This window comes from Carcharodon carcharias, chromosome 19 (assembly GCF_017639515.1).
Source record: "Carcharodon carcharias isolate sCarCar2 chromosome 19, sCarCar2.pri, whole genome shotgun sequence".
Lineage (NCBI taxonomy): Eukaryota > Metazoa > Chordata > Chondrichthyes > Lamniformes > Lamnidae > Carcharodon > Carcharodon carcharias.
Genome location: NC_054485.1, coordinates 41,064,273 through 41,083,388, shown reverse-complemented (window position 1 = coordinate 41,083,388; position 19,116 = coordinate 41,064,273). Strand labels below are relative to the sequence as shown.

Sequence of the window (19,116 nt, the reverse complement as noted above, 5' to 3'; positions counted from 1 at the left end):
GATAATCAACCTCTTTGGCCATGTCATGAATGCAAGTCCTGGATTGGGACTCAAACCCAGAAGTTCTGGCTCAGAGGCAGGGATGCTACCCACTTGTGTCACAATACTTCTGCCTCCTTCAGTGTGGATTCCATTCTTTTTCTTCCACCAATGTTAAACTGACTGATCTATAATTTGCTGGCTATGTTCTCTCACCCTTGTTAAATATAGGAAATACAATAGCTATCTGCTGTCTTCTGGAATTACATCATTTTCATAGGACTTATTAAATATGAGTCATAGTGTCTCTGCTATCTCTTCCCTAGATTCTTCTAAAGTACACGAAGGCAATTCCTCCTGACCAGAAACAAAAATAGAAAATGCTGAAAAAACTCAGCAGGTCTAACAGCATCTGTGGAGAGAAAAAACAGAGTTACACCTGTTGAGTTTTTCCAGCATTTCTGGTTTTTGTTTCAGATTTCCAGCATCTGCAGTATTTTGCTTTTACCCTCCAGACCAGGGCTCTTTATCCACTTTGAGTTTGATTAGTTTCTTCAGTACATCCTCTTTTTGCATTTTAAATGTACTTGTCTCGCTGCTCATCTCATCGTTCAATTTCATGTCTACCTGTTCTATCTCCCTGGTAAGTATCAAAGGGAAGTAATTGTGGAATATTTCTGCCATCTTGCTATTGTTACCTGTGATATTATCCTGTCTATCCCTAATGGTTCTATTCTCATCACAGCCTTCCTTTTTATTGATTTTTTAAAAAACTTTTCTCTTAATCTTTTCACATTCTCTCTTATCTCTTATCCTCTGCTGTCTATGTACTTAATGTATACCACATTCCTAAGCCTCAATTTTTCCCTAGTATCATTAATCATCCATGGAATTTCAGTGTTTGTTTATTTTCCATTTAGCAGAATATATTTTACTGACACTCTGTTGAACACCATTTGAAATGTTTCCAATTGTTGTCCTATTTCACTGTCTTTCAATATTGTTGCCTATTTTGTTTTCCCAAGTTCTAGTTGGTAAGATATTGCATTTGAAGATGTATTTGTAAGTTTGAGTCAATGTTTTGGACCTTTCGTTCTGACTAGTCACTGACCACTCTGGGTACGAGGAATTTGGCATATGCAGTGGTAAGTTTATTCAGTAAAGCACAAGTAGCAGAACAAAATGTTACTTAGCAAGACAGTAGCCACAATCTGTTCTTATGAACACCAGTTCCGGACTCTCTGGTTGATTTGGACACTGTCTCCTCTTCTTTTCTTCTTGTTACTCGTTCTTGTTGACCACAGTCTACTTTCTCTTCTTTTGGTTGTGTGTTGAGGGTCACAAGACTCTTTTTCCTATACCCTTTTTGAGTCTAGCCGTGTGCCGTTTTAGGTTTACCCTTGAGTAAGGTGAAATCTCATCTTAGCCAAACTGATTAGTTTACAATTATTTTATTATTGACATGGCTAGTTTACCATTATTTCATTATTATCCATTATTGTGCTTACATGTCCCTCATGCATGACGTTTTTTGTTTATTAAGCAGGAGACCCTTTAGCTAACATGGTTAACATAACATAGTTCTTTATCTTTGCTGTTGTTTTATTAGAGAGCTCAACAGATGGAAATGCTCGCCCAAGCTTCAATCAGCCAAAGGTCGGAATACTTCCTGACCTAAGCTTTTGTAACAGCTTGATATTTCTTTTAACCATCCTCCATACGTTGGAATCTTACATTGACTAAATTATTTAAAAATTATGCCTTGCTTCTCAGCACTTTTCAAATTCATACTTCCATACTAACCTATATAATCACCGACCTTGACCACTTCTGTGCAGTCATTGAATTTCTTGCAGTACTCCTTCCACGTTATCAAGGCTTGACCCCTGGCATTGATCATCATGGCCAGCTGCTCTCATTGTCTTTGACATATTTATGAAGGGTCTCCATCCCCCCACCAGACACAGCACACATTCCCTCCTTTCTATCTCCTCCACCAAGATCTCTGGTGCAGCACCCCAAAACCTTGGAGCCTGCTCTCTCCACTTTTGTGCTGTTCCTCACTTTCCCAAATCTTATTCCCTTCAATCATGGCTCTGAGCATCTGCTCCAGCCATAATGCCCCTCCTCTTCACACTGAATGCAGACTGATTTAAGTGTACAGGCAGGCAATGGTTAATCATACATTGTGATCTCAGCACTTGTTTTCTGCACTTGTTTTCAGGGGCTATCCAATTTAGGATGCCCATTGATTATGAGCAAGACTGAACAGGTGTTAACTCCAGGAAGTATTTAAAAAGCATAATTTGAAAAGCTGGTAGTCTAAGAGGTTATTTTACTTTTAAACAGGTTTCGGGTGAGTCCACATTTCAAATAAAATGGTCATTATTTTAACTCTGGGAAACGGAGAGGTGAGGTGAATTGGGAACACACACGGTGCTCTAGAAATCAGACCACGGGTATTCAAACTCCTAGGCTTTTTCACATGCTGCTTGTCCACTTCCAGCTCTCTCCGAGTGGAAAGTAACTGGAAACCAGTTGCTGGTCGTGCAGGCTTTGGTTGGCCTTTGTTTCCCACCAACGTGCAGGTAAGTGTGGGAAAGGGTTTCTTGAAGGGTCTGAATGGAGGGAAATAGGAAAGTCGGTGTCAAGTAGCAGCAAAGGCCAAAATTTCCTTCCAGGGCCCTGAGGAGAACTCCCACATCTCCTTACTCTACAAAAAATATTTACTCTTCCACACTCAAATCTCTTCAGACCTGCTTCAGCCTAGGGATAAATCCGCAGTGGCCCCCATGCTGAAGCCCGTAAGGTTCCACTTGCAGTCTGATAACTTAATTGGATCTGATCTACATGTGTGAACAAGGAACCCATCATCTTTAGATGGGCAGGTCAGTTGTCCATCCAGAAACCTGACTAAAAATTGCAAACAGCAGAAACTGGGCAGCTTTTCTGGCCTACTGGGTGATTTTAACTGCCAATCTGTCTGATATTTGCTGGGTGCATAGGGTTAAATACGTCCCTGAAGTGTGAGATTTGGTGATATAAAATACTATTGACACTTAGCAAAAAGTTCAAGTATGAGGATTTTAGGAACTTGAAATACAGTTTTGAGGAGATCCTCATTGAATTGAATTTATTTTCACTCATTGTTTAGATAACCAACATGCTTTAAAATGTCAGTCATGGACATTGTTAACTGCCATATAAATTGTGAACGTGGCACAAATACAAAATTGGTAGCAAAGTTAATGACTAGAAGAATACATTTTCCCACAGACCAGTGCAAGTGTGGCATATACTTCCATTACAAGTATTTAAACCTATATTGGTTTGGTTTTTTAAAGTAACTGATGAATATTTTGTTGGGAGTTGGATTGAAGGCTGTAATATTAAATGTAGTCATTTAATGCTGTTTGGAAGTCTTTGGTCACAATACCCCTGTGATCTTGAAGGTAATCATTTTAGAATTTAGATAATCAGAGTTGCATATTATATATTGCAGAGCTGACCTATTGGATTTTACACGGGATTACTCCAAGGGATGAGAAAGAAGTTTTATAAAGATTTCCTTTTCATAAAGCTTTCCTTTTTTGAAACTTATACCTGTGTTTCTTTTCACAGGAGATTACATGTTATGGATGGAATTTTTGTGCAGATCCATTGAAAAGATGGGTTTGATAAGTTGAATGGGTATTTCTATATACGTCTTTATCTATCTGTCCATTACTGTGGATTATTTAGGAAATGATTTGTGGAAGATTTCAAGGAAATCTCATACTTTCTTAAAAAATCTTTTCAAGTCATGGCTGATGTTTTCTTAGTCTCATTTAGTCATGACCTGGATATTTGTTTAGTAACTCAAAAGCATAACCTCGTGCTGGAGAATGTGTGCATACCATATTAAATACTGACCGCTCTTTTTATTCCTTCAGCATTCAGACACAATGAATGTCCTGACCCTGGGGTACCAGTGAATGGGAGACGTTTTGGGGAAAGTCTGCAGCTCGGAAGCACTGTATCTTTTCTGTGTGAGGAAGGCTTTCTGAAGACACATGGATCAGAAACGATCTCCTGTATCCTGAAAGATGGAAATGTGGTCTGGGACAGTGCTGTGCCAAGATGTGAAGGTGACCATTTTAATAGCTATGTTGATAAATTGGCCCAGTGCAAGTTTACGAGATTTGTAATTTTTTGGGATCCATTTTGACTTGGCGATAGTCGTAAAGGCATGAGGTTCGCAACCAAATAACATCTTTCCTAGACATCATGCAATGCTCATTTCAGCAAAAGAAACATTCACTACAACTTATTTAAAAATTCATTTATGGGATGTGGGCATCACTGGCTAGGCCAGCATTTATTGTCCATTCCTAATTGCCCTTGAGAAGGTGGTAGTGAGTTACTTTCTTGAACTGCTGTAGGTACACCCGCAGTGCTGTTAGGGAGGGAGTGCCAGGTTCTTGACCCAGTGACAGTGAAGGAACAGCAATATATTTCCCAGTCAGGATGGTGAGTGGCTTGGAGGGCAACTTCCAGGTGGTGGTGTTCCCATGTGTCTGCTGCCCTTGTCCTTCTCGATGGTAGCAGTTGTGGATTTGGAAGGTGCTGCCTAAGGAGCCTTGGTGAGTTTCTGCAGTGCATCTTTTAGGTCGTACACACTGCTGCTACTGTTCATCGGTGGTGGAGGGAGTGAATGTTTGTGGAAGGGATGACAATCAAGTGGGCTGCTTTGACCTGGATGGTGTCAAGCTTCTTAACTGTTGTTGGAGCTGCCCTCATCCAGGCAAGTGGAGAGTAATCTATCACATTCCTGACATGTGCCTTGTAGATGGTGGACAGGATTTGGGGAGTCAGAAGGTGAGTTACTCACAACAGGATTCCTAGCCTCTGACCTGCTCTTGTAGCCACAATATTCATATGGCTAGCCCAGTTCAGTTTCAGGTCAATGGTAACTCCCTGCATGTTGATGGTGGAGGATTCATCAATGTAATGTCATTGAATGTCAAGGGGCGATGGTTTAATTTTCTCTTGTTGGAGATGGTCATTGCCTGATACTTGTGTGGCACGAATGTTACTTGCCAAATGTCAGCCCAAGCCTGGATATTGTCCAAGTCTTGCTGCATTTGGACATGAACTGCTTCAGTAGCTGAGGAGTCGCGAATGTTACTGAACATTGTGCAATCATCAGTGAATATCCCCACTTCAGTCGTTATGATGGAAGGAAGGGCATTGATGAAGCAGCTGAAGATAGTTGGTCCTAGGACACTATCCTGAGGAATTCCTGCAGTGATGTCCTGGAGCTGAGATGATTGACCTCCAACAATCAAAACCAACTTCCTTTTTGCCAGGTACGACCCCAACCAGCAGATAATTTTCTGCCTAATTCCCGCTTTTAATGGTTAAGGCTGCGTAACCTGTAAAAATGTGAAATTTAAACCTTGTATCAGTTAGTTAAACTCCCATTGGAACCAGAGACAAGAAAAATGCTGGAGATTCAGAGTTAACATTTTTTGACTAATTCTCACTCAAAACAAAAAATATCAGCACCATTGTTCAAATGAACTGCTCCATACATTCCTCAGAAAATATCCTTGCAGTTTGCAAAGCATCATGTTAGAAGAAATTATGTCATACCTGTGACCCTTCAAAGTCATCCACGATTTGCACTTTTTTACCTACGCTATCATAATTCCTGCTAGTTTGTATAAGTGACCTGTTCAGCTATGCAGTTAAACTCGGTGCGATGCACCATTGATTATTTTTAACAGTTGCGACGAGAAAGGAATAATGGAGTGTGCACAGTGAAACCCTGCTTGTAGTGAAGTATTTTTACAACAGAAAAACCAGTCAGTGGACCAGGAGGAGCTGGCTAATGGAGCATTGCTAACTGAGAGTTTGATGAAGTGGAGGATATAATGATGTTTAAATTTACTATGCACAGGCACTAATGCTTTGACAAAAAAATTGAGATCTCAGAATTATTTTCCAAACTGTGCCGAAATGTAATGTTATTTAATCAGGACTAGGAAGGCATCTTGAGACTGCATACATAAGACGTTGCTGCATGTGTTCGTCAAGACAGCGCCCTGGACCCAACCATCGTCAGTTGCTTCTTCATGACCAACCTTCCATCATAAGGTCAGAGTTGGGGATGTTCACTGATGATTGGACAGCGCTCAGTCCCAATCACAGTTCCTCATATAATGAAACAGCCTGTGCTGCATGCAGCGAGGCTAGAGCCGATAAGTGGCAAGTAACATTTGTATTGCCCAAACGCCAGGCAGAGACCATCTTCAGCAGGAGAGAAATTAACCACTTCCCCTTGACATGGAACAGCATTGCCTTGTCAAATCCTCATCAACAATATCCTGGAGATATTGTGGAGACAGTGACCAGAAAATTAACTGGATCAGCCACGTGCATACAGTGGCTAAAAGAGCAGGTCAGAATCTGGATATTGTGTGGCAAGTGACTCACAATTTGAATCAACAGTCCTTTCACCATCTACAAGGCACAATCCATGAATATGATGGAATACTTTCCAGCTGCCTGAATGGGTGCAGTTTCAATAACACTCACGAAGTTCAATACATTACAGGATAAGGCACCCCATCCACACCTCAAGCAATCACTCTCTCCGCCATTGGTGCAATGTGACTGTAGTGTGAACCATCTAAAAGATGCACTGCAACAACTCACCAAGGCTTCTTCAGCACCTCCCAAACCTGAAACCTCTGCCACTTAGAAGAACAAAGACAGAAGGAGTGGGAAACACGACCACCTCCTAGTACACGTTATAAGTCACACAATATCCAGGAAATATATTGACATCCCTTCTTCATTACTAGGTCAAAATCCTGGAACTCCTTTCCTAACAGCATTGTGGGTGTGACCACCACCACCTTATGGGCAATTAGGGATAGGTAACAGATGCTTGTCTTGCTAGTAAAACCGACACCCCATGAGTGAATTAATTAAAAGGAAAGCAGAAAAAAATTTTGCATTCTTGAGATGGCTTGTTTCCTGCAACTTAACAGGGAAGGATGTTTTTTAGTAAGTTAAATTGATGCACTGAACAATATTAGTAAATGAGATACACACATTTCTCAGCAACACCCCCACTGTTCTTTTTGAGTCAAACAATAGAAAATTACGACTTAGATTTTCACTGCAGGTAGTAAATAATGCTAGATAATTTATCCATTCACAAACATATGGACTGCAGAGGTTCAAGAAGGTGGCTCACTGCCACCTCCTCAAGGGTAATTAGGGATGGGCAATAAATGCCAGCCATGCCAGCGACACCCACCCGTGAACAAATACATTTTAAAAAGTAAATTTGAGATACTGAGGGTTTTGGTTTAAGCAAAGTCTTTGTGGTCTCCATTGAATTCTTACCAAGAAATTAATTGCAATTCATGGAATAAATCACAAAGTTGATTTGCACAAAACCAGTTCCTTGTAAAATAACTCAAGATCACTGTGCAAAACTGTATAGTTAAAACAGAGCCAAAGTGGCCAATAGTTTGGAGGAGAGGATGTGTTTTTCAGGCATCATAAAAGTAATTATTATGAAGCCAGTCTGACCTCAAAACTACAAACCTGTTCTGAGTGTTAATCTGCTTGAACTGCCGAGGATCATTGATGTATTCAACTAAGTTACCAGGACTCAAATATTTGATAACTTGCCATCCAGCAGCAATCTCTGTTGGACTACATGTGTCAGTAGCATTTATGCATATCCACTATTAGATTATCAACATTTGACTGGTGGTCCAGTGTTAGATATGATCTAGTTGAGGATCTGGAATTTAACAATGTTCCTTTGGAGTTTGAGCAGTTGCACAGTATAGCCTGTCTTGTTCTTTGACAAACAAATCAGCTTTATGATACAAAGATGATTGGCCAACACAACTGGACCATGAATATGAAGCAATAATGTACATTATTAGGCAACTAGTTTAAATGTTATTGCTATAGCTGCAAATGTCAGGCATTTTCAACTGGCGGTATATAAGAATGGTGATGGGAATGTGTGTACTTATTTGGAATAAACCATGGATTTGTTAAAGGGATATTTATGCAAACCAGAAATTATTTGAATTAAGTCAAATGCTTACATTTATCTACAAACCCAAATGGCCTAAGAGAGTTCACTTTCTGGTGAGAGTTCAGCTTCATTACTTTTATATTTATACACCACCCTTTGTAAACACCTGGCCAGTATATCTTATACGAGAGCATACAAATGACAATTGCCCTCTATTGATATTAAAAGGTCTTTGTTCTGTATTTGATAATACTGCTGCTTCCTTGTCTTCCCATTCATATCATACTAAAGATCTGTAGCCATTCTTAATGAGTGCATGAATGAATGAATGGTGAAGAGTACATTTTGGCAAGTTTGAGTTTGGATGGTTTTGACTTATTCAAAGTCACTGGAAGTGGTATTCATTGAATTCTTACCAACGAATAATTCCAATTCATAGAACAATTACAAAGATGACATGCACAAAACCAGTTCCTTATAAAATAGCTCAAGATGACTGCATGCAAAACTATGCAATAAAGTATCAGGTAGTCAAGGATTAGTGACAGATTGGACTTTGTTGATTTAGAGCTTGTATTCAATATTTCTTGTGGGCTGCGCGGCCATGCAGGCACCCAAAAAGATTACCTGTGCACTCCAAAAAAAAATGAGAGGGAATATTACTTGTATCCAACTGTATCTTTGCTACTGATAACCATTGGCTTAGAATAAATACAGAGAATGGCTTACTCCTGTTCCCGTGTTCTATATGCAACTTACTTTGCGTTACTATTCAAGCTGCCATGGGGATGAGAATAGTATCTAGAACTGAGCATCTTCTGTGCATTATGCCAAGCTGTACTTAACTCTGTGTTTGTTTCCTGACAGCACCATGCGGAGGTCATCTAACTGCTCCAACTGGAATGATATTATCTCCAGGCTGGCCAGGATTTTACAAGGATTCTCTTAACTGCGTGTGGGTGATTGAAGCTCAACCAGGATATCCTATCAAAATAACCTTTGACAGGTACTTTTGCACATTTTCCAATTATTAGCTGGTAACCATGTTTGAATGCATTCAGTGTAATGTGGGGTATGTTAGTGTAGTCATTATACTACTGGACTAATAACCCAGAGGCCTGGGCTAATAATCCACACAACATGATCTCAAATCTGATAATGGCAAATTGTAGAATTTGAATTCAGTTTAAAAAATCCAGAAATTAAAAAGCTGATATCAGCAAAAGTGACCATGGAGCTGTAAGATTGTCATAAAAACCTGAATAATTCACAAATGTCCTTTAGGGATAAAAGCTGTTCTATTTACCCAGTTTGGCCAAATGCAACTCCAGTCCTACACAAGTATGGTTGATTCCTAACAGTAGTAATCTGACAAGCCAACGTGATCCACATGGGCACTGAGGGTTGAGCAATAAATGCCAGCCTTGCCAGCTGTACCTACATCCTGAGAATTACTTTTTGGAAAGTGTTATCAGCAAACTTTGTTAGCCATTTCTATTGACATAGCTTTAGTGATCAGAAGCATGTCCATAAAAAGCTAATATACTGTCTCGAGCAAGCAATGATTTCACTGTGAAATGTGAAGCCTAGTAATAAAGGATTTGCAGGGAAATCAGACTCTATTTATTCTGTCATTGGACTTCAGTAATGATTGCTGAAAGGCAAATCAAAGAGTTTGCAGTCATATATTAGATCTTTCAGATTCTGCGATTGTCATCTCGATCATATTCATGCGTATGTTCTGGCAGTGTTAAATGGGGTTACAGATTAATTTTCACAGACTCTTCCCAGAAAGTACTATATTCTACCTACTAATTTGTTAGTTTCAGATCAATCAAGCGGTAAAATTATAAGAATATTTTTGAAACTTTGAAAAGCTAAATTGAGTTGCGAGACAGAAGGCAGTGCATTGGGAGGATGTAAATCAATTCAGGTGTTACCGCATGAGACTACATGGGGTACAGTGCACAACATGTGTCAACACACTACAAAAAGGATACTTGAGTGGGTCCAACATTAAACAAGATATTCTAGCTCATCTGGAAAGATCTAAAATAAAGGCCTCTTCTCTTCAGGAAAGGTTTTGTAGTAATTTGATTTTTTTTACAGCTGCTGGTTAAAGAACTGTTTTGTTCAAAAACTGCTGAAAAAAGCAGTCACTCTCCAAAATAACTGCTTTTGAAGAAATTGCACCTGTAAAACTGCATAAATTAGTTCAAAAATGTTGAGCACTTTAACAGCAGTCTTTCAAACTGCATGTTTGACTTTTATTCAGTGTACAGTATACGATATTCCTGATGCTGAGTTTAAGAAGTGTTGTGATGAGTTTTGGGGTATATTACAATTTTCACCTGGTAAGTTTCCCTAGGGCAACAAAAATGGCTGAACTTTGTCAATGCTGTAGAAACGTGCTTGGAAATGGAAATTGCGCCAGAGTGGCAGTGGATGGTGTCTGGAGGAAAGCCTGATATGTTTACGCTGCTTGGCGAAATTCCCAGAGATGTTTGGCTAGGTGGCTGGAGGCCACGCTTGAAGGCGGGGAGAGGGTAATTGATCCTGTTAAACGGGCAATTAATGATTTAGCATCTTTTTAGAATTCTTCAAGGGGCGCACAAGAACAACAAAGTTTTAGAGCCTTACCAGTTATCAGGAAACTCAGCGGAAGGTCAGTCTTGTCTGTTATTGGCAGCCATTGTGAGAGACTTTGTAGGGAGGGGGCTAGTGAGTAAACAGCGGCAGTAGCTATCTGAAGACTTGCCAAACTTGGAGAGCACACTGGAGTCATTCTGGTTGAGTGTCGCCTCTGATTTGCCACTAATGTGTACAGATTAAAAGGTGTGGGAAGGCTTGAGTGCAGCAGTTTGCAATGGGTCTCATTCACTCAGGCTTTGAGACCTCTTAGTGAGGAGGGACATCAGAGAGGGAGAGAACTGCAGCCAACTGGAGTGAGGCTGCAGTGCCCAGAGCAGCACGAAGATCACGTGGCTGAAAGGAGGCACGGACCCCTGAAAGGCACAAACATAGAAACATATGAAATAGGAGCAGGGGTAGGCCATCCGGCCCCTCGAGCCTGCTCCACCATTCAGTAAGGTCACGGCTGATCTGTTTGTGTTTCACATTCCACATTCCCATCTACCTCTGATAACCTTTGATTCGCTTGCCTAACAAGAATCTATCTACCTTTGCTTTAAAAATATTCAATGACCCTGCCTCCACCTCATTCTAAGGCAGGAGTTCCAAAGTTGCACAATCTTCTGAGAGAAAAATGTTGCCTCATCTCCGTCCTAAAAGGGCAACCCCTAAATTTAAAACAGTGCCCCCTAGTTCTAGACTCACATACAAGAGGAAACATCCTTTCCACGTCCACCTTGTCAATACCTTGAGGATCATATATACTTCAATCAAATCCCCCTCAATCTTCTAAACTCCAGTGGAAACAAGCCCAGTCTGCCTAACCTTTCCTCATAAGACAACCCATTCATTCCAGGTATTAATCTAGTCAGTTTCCTCCAAACTGCCTCCAATTTACATCCTTCCTTAAATAAGGAGAGCAAAACTGCACACAATATTCGAGATGTGGTCTCACCAATGCCCTGTATAACTGGAACGTAACACCCTTCCAACCAAAGGGGCATGAAACTATCCTGTTGTGCACAGACAACACCACCCACTAGAGAGGGTTCGTCACCAGAGGCTTGGTTTCCTGAAAATATTGGAGAAGCCATTTCACTGAAGACTGTGCCTCTCCAGGGAGGTGGTGACCGAGCTGTGCGCCATGATGGAGGAGGAAATGGGCCAAATGGAAAGTGGTGGGCAGCCATTGCTTGTGGCAGCAAAGGTCACCATGTTGCTGAATTTTTATGGCGCAGGGTCATTTCTGGGATCCCCTGACGACATCTATGGGATCGGCTAGCCTGTCGATCATCGCTACCTCACAAAGGTCACCAATGACACGTTAAGGTAGTTTGGCCAGTGTGTGCACTTTTGCACCAATCTGGACAGTCAGGCTGAGAGAGCTGTAGGACTTGAGCCTATCATTGATTCCCCCAGGTGCATGATGTCATAGACTGATGTGACCATCAATGCTCCCACAGACTAGACAGAAGTCTTGATCAACAAGAAATTACGAACATATGAACACACAAAATAGGAGCAGAAGTAGATCATTCGGACCCTCGAGCCTGCTCCGCCATTCAATAAGATCATGGCTGAATGGACCACCACTTGCTTAATGTACAACTGGCCTGCGACTATTGCAACCAGATCTTTCAGATCTGTGCAAGGTTTCTGGGAGCTTGTCACAACACCTTCATAATAAGGAAGTTCCAGATGCCCCCACATACCTCCAAGGATGGATACTGGGTAACAAGGGCTAACCACTGAAGATATGGCTTCTTACAGTTGTGCAGAAACTTCAGCACAAATACAGAGGGGAGATGCAGCAGCTGCCACAGGACACCTCAGTGACCATTAAGCGGACCAAAAGGCTTCTGAAGATGTTTTGATTGATAGATAGATCAATGTGCCTCAGCATGAGTCTTGTGTATCATGATGGTGTACTGTGCTCTGCACAACCTGCTGCTACAAATGGGAGAAGCTTTGAACAATGGGAACATTGCGGAACACAAAGCCGCCTCTAAAGATGAAGATTTGGAGGGTCTGGCTGACTATATTGAAGACCCCAAGGGATTGCAGGCAATGCATAATGAGATAGCTGCAAGGGAGGCTTGAAAGTCATTAATACAAACATGTTTCCCATGAGCCTTCCTTATACACCCTCGCAAACAAATAAATCTTCTACCTTCAATAGCACTGTTGCCCTTTCTTTGAATGCGTTTACCATTTCACTAAAACCCAAGTACAGTTAGGTGAAACAAAAACAGAAGATGCTGGAAAAACTCAGTCCCTCTGGCAACATCTGTGGTGAGAGAAACAGAGTTAACATTTGGAGTCCAATATGACTCTTCTTCACCTTGCCAGAACACATCAAGCCATTGATACTCTTTCAACAAGTGCAGCCATACATATAGGATCAACCCATGGCTGCTCACCTCCTCTGCTATCTCCATCCCTGCCTTTTTCATCTGACAAACCAGAATCCTCCTTCAGTCTGGTGAGAGAAAGCCTTCCCTCCAAGCCCATGCTGCTTGGAGAAGCACCTCCAGGGAGGCATCAGAAAACCTGGACATCTCCCTTGCCCTGCCTTGTACCATTTCCAGATCTCTTTAGTTGCAAGACCTCCCTCTCAGTTTCCTCCAGGGCTGCTGGTATTAGAACTGCCACTGGCTGCCTTGTAAATATGGCACCAGCCTAGCCTGATTCGGAACGTTCCTCACCCCCACCACCCACCCCCACCCAAGTGACCTAACTGGCTGGTTCCTATGCTGCTAACCTTTATTTGGAATGACCCCAACAATATTGAAGTTCCACTTCCATCACCTGCTTTAGCTCCAGACGTCGGAACATTTCCACTGCTAGTTTAGTCTCCACAAACAGATTCAACACCACTATGTTCTCAACAAATTACATTAATCACACTCTTGCAAGTATTTACCTAAAATCTATAATATTTAATTTCTATATAGGTCAGGGGTTCTGCTGAGCCCACTTTGCCAGCATTCCCCCTGGGAATTCCAATGTTTGAATTCTGCAATTGCCCATTATACTTAACTGGAAATATTACATATTATGGCACTGCAATGTTAAATGCCAAGACTTTAAGCATAGATTACATGTAATGTCAGTCAACAATGATGTGTTATCCTTTCTCTGCAATCTCTCAAAATGCTTCCTGAGATAAAAATACATTATTTTTCTCAATAGCTGAAATACCTGATGTAAAAATTGCAGTTTTAAACAAAATAAAAATGGCAACTACATCAGATTTCATAATAATATGATTGCATTTGTCCACTGAATTACATTTAGTGCCTTCTAACAATTTCATTTGTTTGAATTTGAAGCTCTTCCAAATAGCTGGGCTTGGAATTTATATTCCTGCCCAGAGATGTGGCTCTGCTAGCTAAATACAGATTGTGTAGTCTGAGGATTTGTAGCATATCCATTTTCCAAAGATGCATCAGTACTTTTTCATCAGTTTAACTGCTTGAATATTTTTCTTTTAACCTCTAAAAGTTTTGTTTTCTCATTTGTTTCTCAAAATTAAGTCAAGAAAAGCTAGAGGACAAATTTCAAAACCTTTGTTCAGGTCGAGTTTATTCAACTGTTTTTTTCGAGGCACATGTATGTATAAGAGATGGAGGAGGAATAGATGAAAGAATGTGGGAGACCTCATGGATTGCATCCAATTTCTTTGCGTACCAAGGTGAAGGAGAAGAAGAATACTCATCCTAATATGAGTATTTAAAATTTGAATTTTGAAGCAATCAGAGGATGTAACTAATAGAATTGATAAGGGGGAGCCAGTGGATGTGGTTTATTTGGACATTCAGAAAGCTTTTGACAAAGTCCCACATGAGAGATTGGCATATAAAATTAAAGCGCATGGGATTGAGAGATAGTGTATTGAGATGGATAGAAAACTGGTTGGCAAACAGGAAACAAAGAATAGGAATAAATGGGTCTTTTTCCGAATGGCAGGCAGTGATTAGTGGGGTACCGCAGAGATCAGTGCTGTGACCCCAGTTATTCACAATATATATTAATGATTTAGATGAGGGAATTAAATGTAATATCTCCAAATTTGCAGATTACACAAATCTGGGTGGGAGGGTGAGCTGTGAGGAGGTTGCAGAAATGCTTCAGTGTGATTTGGACAAGCTGAGTGAGTTGGCAAATGCATGGCAGATGCAGTATAATGTGGATAATTGTGAGGTTATCCACTTTGGTAGTAAAAATAGGAAGGCAGATTATTATCTGAATGGTTATAAATTGAGAGAGGGGAATGTGCAATGAGACCTGGGTGTCCTTGTACACCAGTCGCTGAAGGTAAGCATGCAGGTGCAGTAGGCGGTAAAGAAGGCAAATGGTATGTTGGCCTTCATAGCCAGAGGATTTGAGAATAGGAACAGGGATGTCTTGCTGCAATTGTACAGGGCCTTGGTGAGACCATACCTGGAATATTGTGTGCAGTTTTGGTCGCCTTATCTGAGGAAGGATGTACTTGTTATAGAGGGAGTGCAGCGAAGGTTTACCCGACTGATTCCTGGTATGGTGGGACTAACATATGAGGAGAGATTGAGTCGACTAGGGTTATATTCACTGGGGTTCAGAAGAATGAGGGGGAATCTCATGGTAACCTATAAAATTCTAACAGGACGAGACAGGTCGATGCAGGAAGGATGTTCCCGATGGTGGGGGAGTCCAGAACCAGGGGTCACAGTCTAAGGATATGGGATAGACCATTTAAGGCTGAGATGAGGAGAAATTTCTTCACCCAGAGAGTGGTGAGCCTGTGGAATTCGTTACTACAGAAAGTAATTGAGACCAAAACATTGTATGTTTTCAAGAAGGAGTTAGAAAAAGCTCTTGGGGTGAAAAGGATCAAAGGGTATGGGGAGAAAGCGGGAGCAGGCTATTGAGTTTGACGATCAGCCGTGATCATAATGAATGGCACAGCAGGCTTGAAGGGCTGAATGGACTACTCCTGCTTGTAGTTTCTACGTTTCTATTCTATTCCTCTGTATTTTGTTGATGGAAATCCTTGTGCCCTCTCCATTTTCTTCACTGACTGTTTATCTTTGCTGCCTCTCAAACCTATTATTCCTTTTTCAGGCTTGCAACAGATATCTACCTTTCTGTATCATGAACGCCCCACTCTTTTCAATGTATTTTGTTACCATTTGCTGCCATTTCTGGACATTTTACTGGATTACTGTTCTGTGTGTAATTTTAAATGCAAGTCTTCAACTCTCCGCTACATATTATCAGCCACCAAAATTGGAAAATATATAGATTTTACAAAACTTATTGCCCAATACTTCCTAAATCAACAGAAAGAAGATATTTCTTTTAAAAGTAGCAATTTTTAATCTGATAAATTACGCAAATTTCCCATCTCCTATTCTACTCTTACAACCAACAGTTCACTAGAATTTAAAACAACAAAAAACACCTTCATCTCACTCCATCTAAATGATAATGAACGTCACATAAACGTGCCATTAAATTATATATGCTGTACGTGTTATATAGTGCCATATAATTCTCATTACATGGGAAAGTTAATTACCCACCAGCAGATGACAGGAAAAGTTGCACATACTGTTAACTTGTGGTCAATTGAGAGCCTGCTTCACCTCATCATGTCAAATATTGTGAAAAGATAGACATCCCTGATCATAATGCTCCTTGCACTGATTTCATGAGGTAAAACATTTTATGTTTCTTGCTGTTGTAGTGTACTCAGTAAGGGTAAAATTGAAGTTGTAAGACCATAATTTGTTTGGCCATGAACTCACTGTATGTACAAGGCAAATGATGCTGCGCTCATTTGTACCTGCTGCTGGTTGGATAGTATGGAATTTTTGCTTCATAATGTGTACTGTTTCAACAACAAAATTAGCTTTGAGGGACATGTCAGTGCTTTGCACTAGCACAACTGTGAAGGATTGTTAGGAGCTCAGATTGCAGCAGCAGTTGGCTTGCATATGGTTTCTGATCATACCTCCTCAGGTTGGTTTGTCTGTCTGCAATCTCGGCCAAGGAAAGGCTAAAGATTGCATCACGTTTTTTGAAGGGCCTAAGGCAACCTAAAGGTCTTAATGAAAGGCATGAAGAAACAAGAGGTAGAAACTCACAATCAAATGATATGTGCATGTGCATCCCTCCATGTGTAGTTGTTTGGGCGTGGGCAAACATAACTTCATACATTCATGAAATATCCTTAAAATCATAGTTTTTTTTTACATACTTATTCTTTGTAGAAAAATGTGTAAATAGTGCATAGTTCAAAAAGTATGTAAGTAGTTATTGGAAGATACAAACAAGTGGGACACTATGGGTGGAATCATCCGGGATTTGCACTAAGTGCGGTATTGGGCGTGAAAGAAGAGATTTTACCCACTGGCCGCAAAGGTGGGTTTCCCTCCGTATTGTCCTCTTCCCACCTCATTAATTATGCAGGCAAAGGAAATGTGCCTCCACGCTGGCGGGCAGCCTCCTATTTGCCGTTACCTCACTGTTTCCTCATGTGGGCATCATATTTAAACTGCAGCCGTGTGCACACTTCTCAATGCTTGCAACCCAAGGCTACTTCGGTGGACATATGGTCCCAAAAGCCAGGAAAAGTGCAGCCCCCTGGTTCAGTGATGCTTCCACGGGATGCCATGGAGGCCCACTGCAATATCCTCTACCCCTGCTCTGGCCACAAGAGGCCCATCAGTCTCACCTCTTCGTCTTGTGGGGCGGTGGCAGAGGTGATCAGTGCAAAATGCTACACACAAGAGGTCGGCCATCCAGTGCAGAAAAAAGATGAATGATCTCATCTGTGGCACCAGGGTAAGTTAACCATCTCATTACTGTCAACTCTCACACTCACAAGCCCATCACACATTCACTAGCATCTCACTCACTGCCAGATCAAGGGACATCACCGCTCACTCTCTCTCACATACACCCTCACATCTCCATCTGGCTTCATCTCCTCTGGAAACAGCTGTCTCAGCCCTAATCATCTTGAGGCCGCTTGCACAGATCAACATGTGCTCCTACACATTCCCTAGGATATACCCCCTTCCCCAGTACAGCCCTCACTCTGCACCCTCTTTCCTTGTCCGAGGCCACTTCTCCCCCTCCCCAAGCAAACCCTAGCCCTGTGGCTGTTGAAAATATACCCCCGCCTTATGGCTGGTCTGGTAGGTAGAGAATTGAACGTGAGCCCCCCTAAAAATGATGTGATGCCGGCGCAGATTTTTTAAAAATTCATTTATGGGATTTGGGTGTCGCTGGCTATGCCAGCATTTTTGCCCATCCTAATTGCCCTTGAGGAGGTGGTGGTGAGCAGCCTTTTTGAACCGCTGCAATCCATATGGTGTAGGCACACCCACAGTGCTGTAGTGGAGGATTTTCCAGGATCTTGGCCCAGTGACAATGAAGCAACAGCGATATATTTCCAAGTCAGGATGGTGAGTGGCTTGGAGGGTAAATTCCAGGTGGTGGTGTTCCCATGTATTGGCTGCCTTTGTCCTTCTAGATGGTAGTGGCCGTGGGTTTGGAAGGTGCTGCCTTAGGAGCCTCGGTGAGTTTCTGCAGTGGATCTTGTAGATGGTACACACTGCTGCTACTGTTCATCAGTGATGGGGGGAGTAAATGTTTGTGGATGGGGTGCTAATCAAGCGGGCTTCTTTTGTCCTGGATGGTGTCAAGCTGCTTCAATGTGGTTGGAGCTGCATTCATCCCGGCAACTGGAGTGTATTCCATCACACTTCTGACTTGTGTCTTGTAGATGGTGGACAGGCTTTGGGGAGTCAGGAGGTGAGTTAGTCGCTGCAGGATTCCTTGCCTCTGACCTTTCTTGTAGCCACAGTATTTATATGGCTAGTCCAGTTCAGTTTCTGGTCAACGGTAACCCTCAGGATATTGATTGTAGGGAATTCCGCAATGGTAATGCCATTGAATGTCAAGGAGTGATGGTTAGATTCTCTCTTATTGGAGATGGTTTTTTCCCAGCACTTGTGTGGTGCAAATGTTATTTACCCCTTGTCAGCCCAAGCCTAGATATTGCTAGGTTTTACTACATTTGGACGTGGACTGCTTCAGTATCTATGGAGTTATGAATGGGGCGCAACTTTGTGCAATCATCAGTGAACACCCACACTTCTGACCTTATGATGGAAGGAAGGTCATTGACGAAGCAACTGACGATGGTTGGGCCTAGGACCAAGGAATTTATTGCACGCATTTCAAAATAAATACAAATTGCAAAACTATTGTGACAGCGCGACTAAGTTTCCCTCATGGATTTGGTCCGCCTGGCACACATCACCTGTTGCGTTCTAACTGACCTCCAACAACCACAAACATCTTCCTTTGTGCTAGGTATGACTCCAACCAGTGGAGACTTTGCCCCCTGATTCCCATTGACTATAGTTTTGCTAGGGCTCCTTGATGCCACACTTGGTCAAATG

General features: G+C 41.6%; 1 protein-coding gene across 1 annotated transcript in view; it reads left to right on the top strand.

Moving 5' to 3' along the window:
* Positions 1 to 19,116, top strand: part of csmd2 (CUB and Sushi multiple domains 2) — a 736,338-nt gene that overhangs the window by 234,195 nt on the left and 483,027 nt on the right. Inside the window, exons 10-11 of the mRNA XM_041212915.1 lie at positions 3,912 to 4,106; positions 8,897 to 9,035. Of these exons, the coding sequence (XP_041068849.1) occupies positions 3,912 to 4,106; positions 8,897 to 9,035 (334 nt within the window). The remainder of the gene's footprint in view (positions 1 to 3,911; positions 4,107 to 8,896; positions 9,036 to 19,116) is intronic.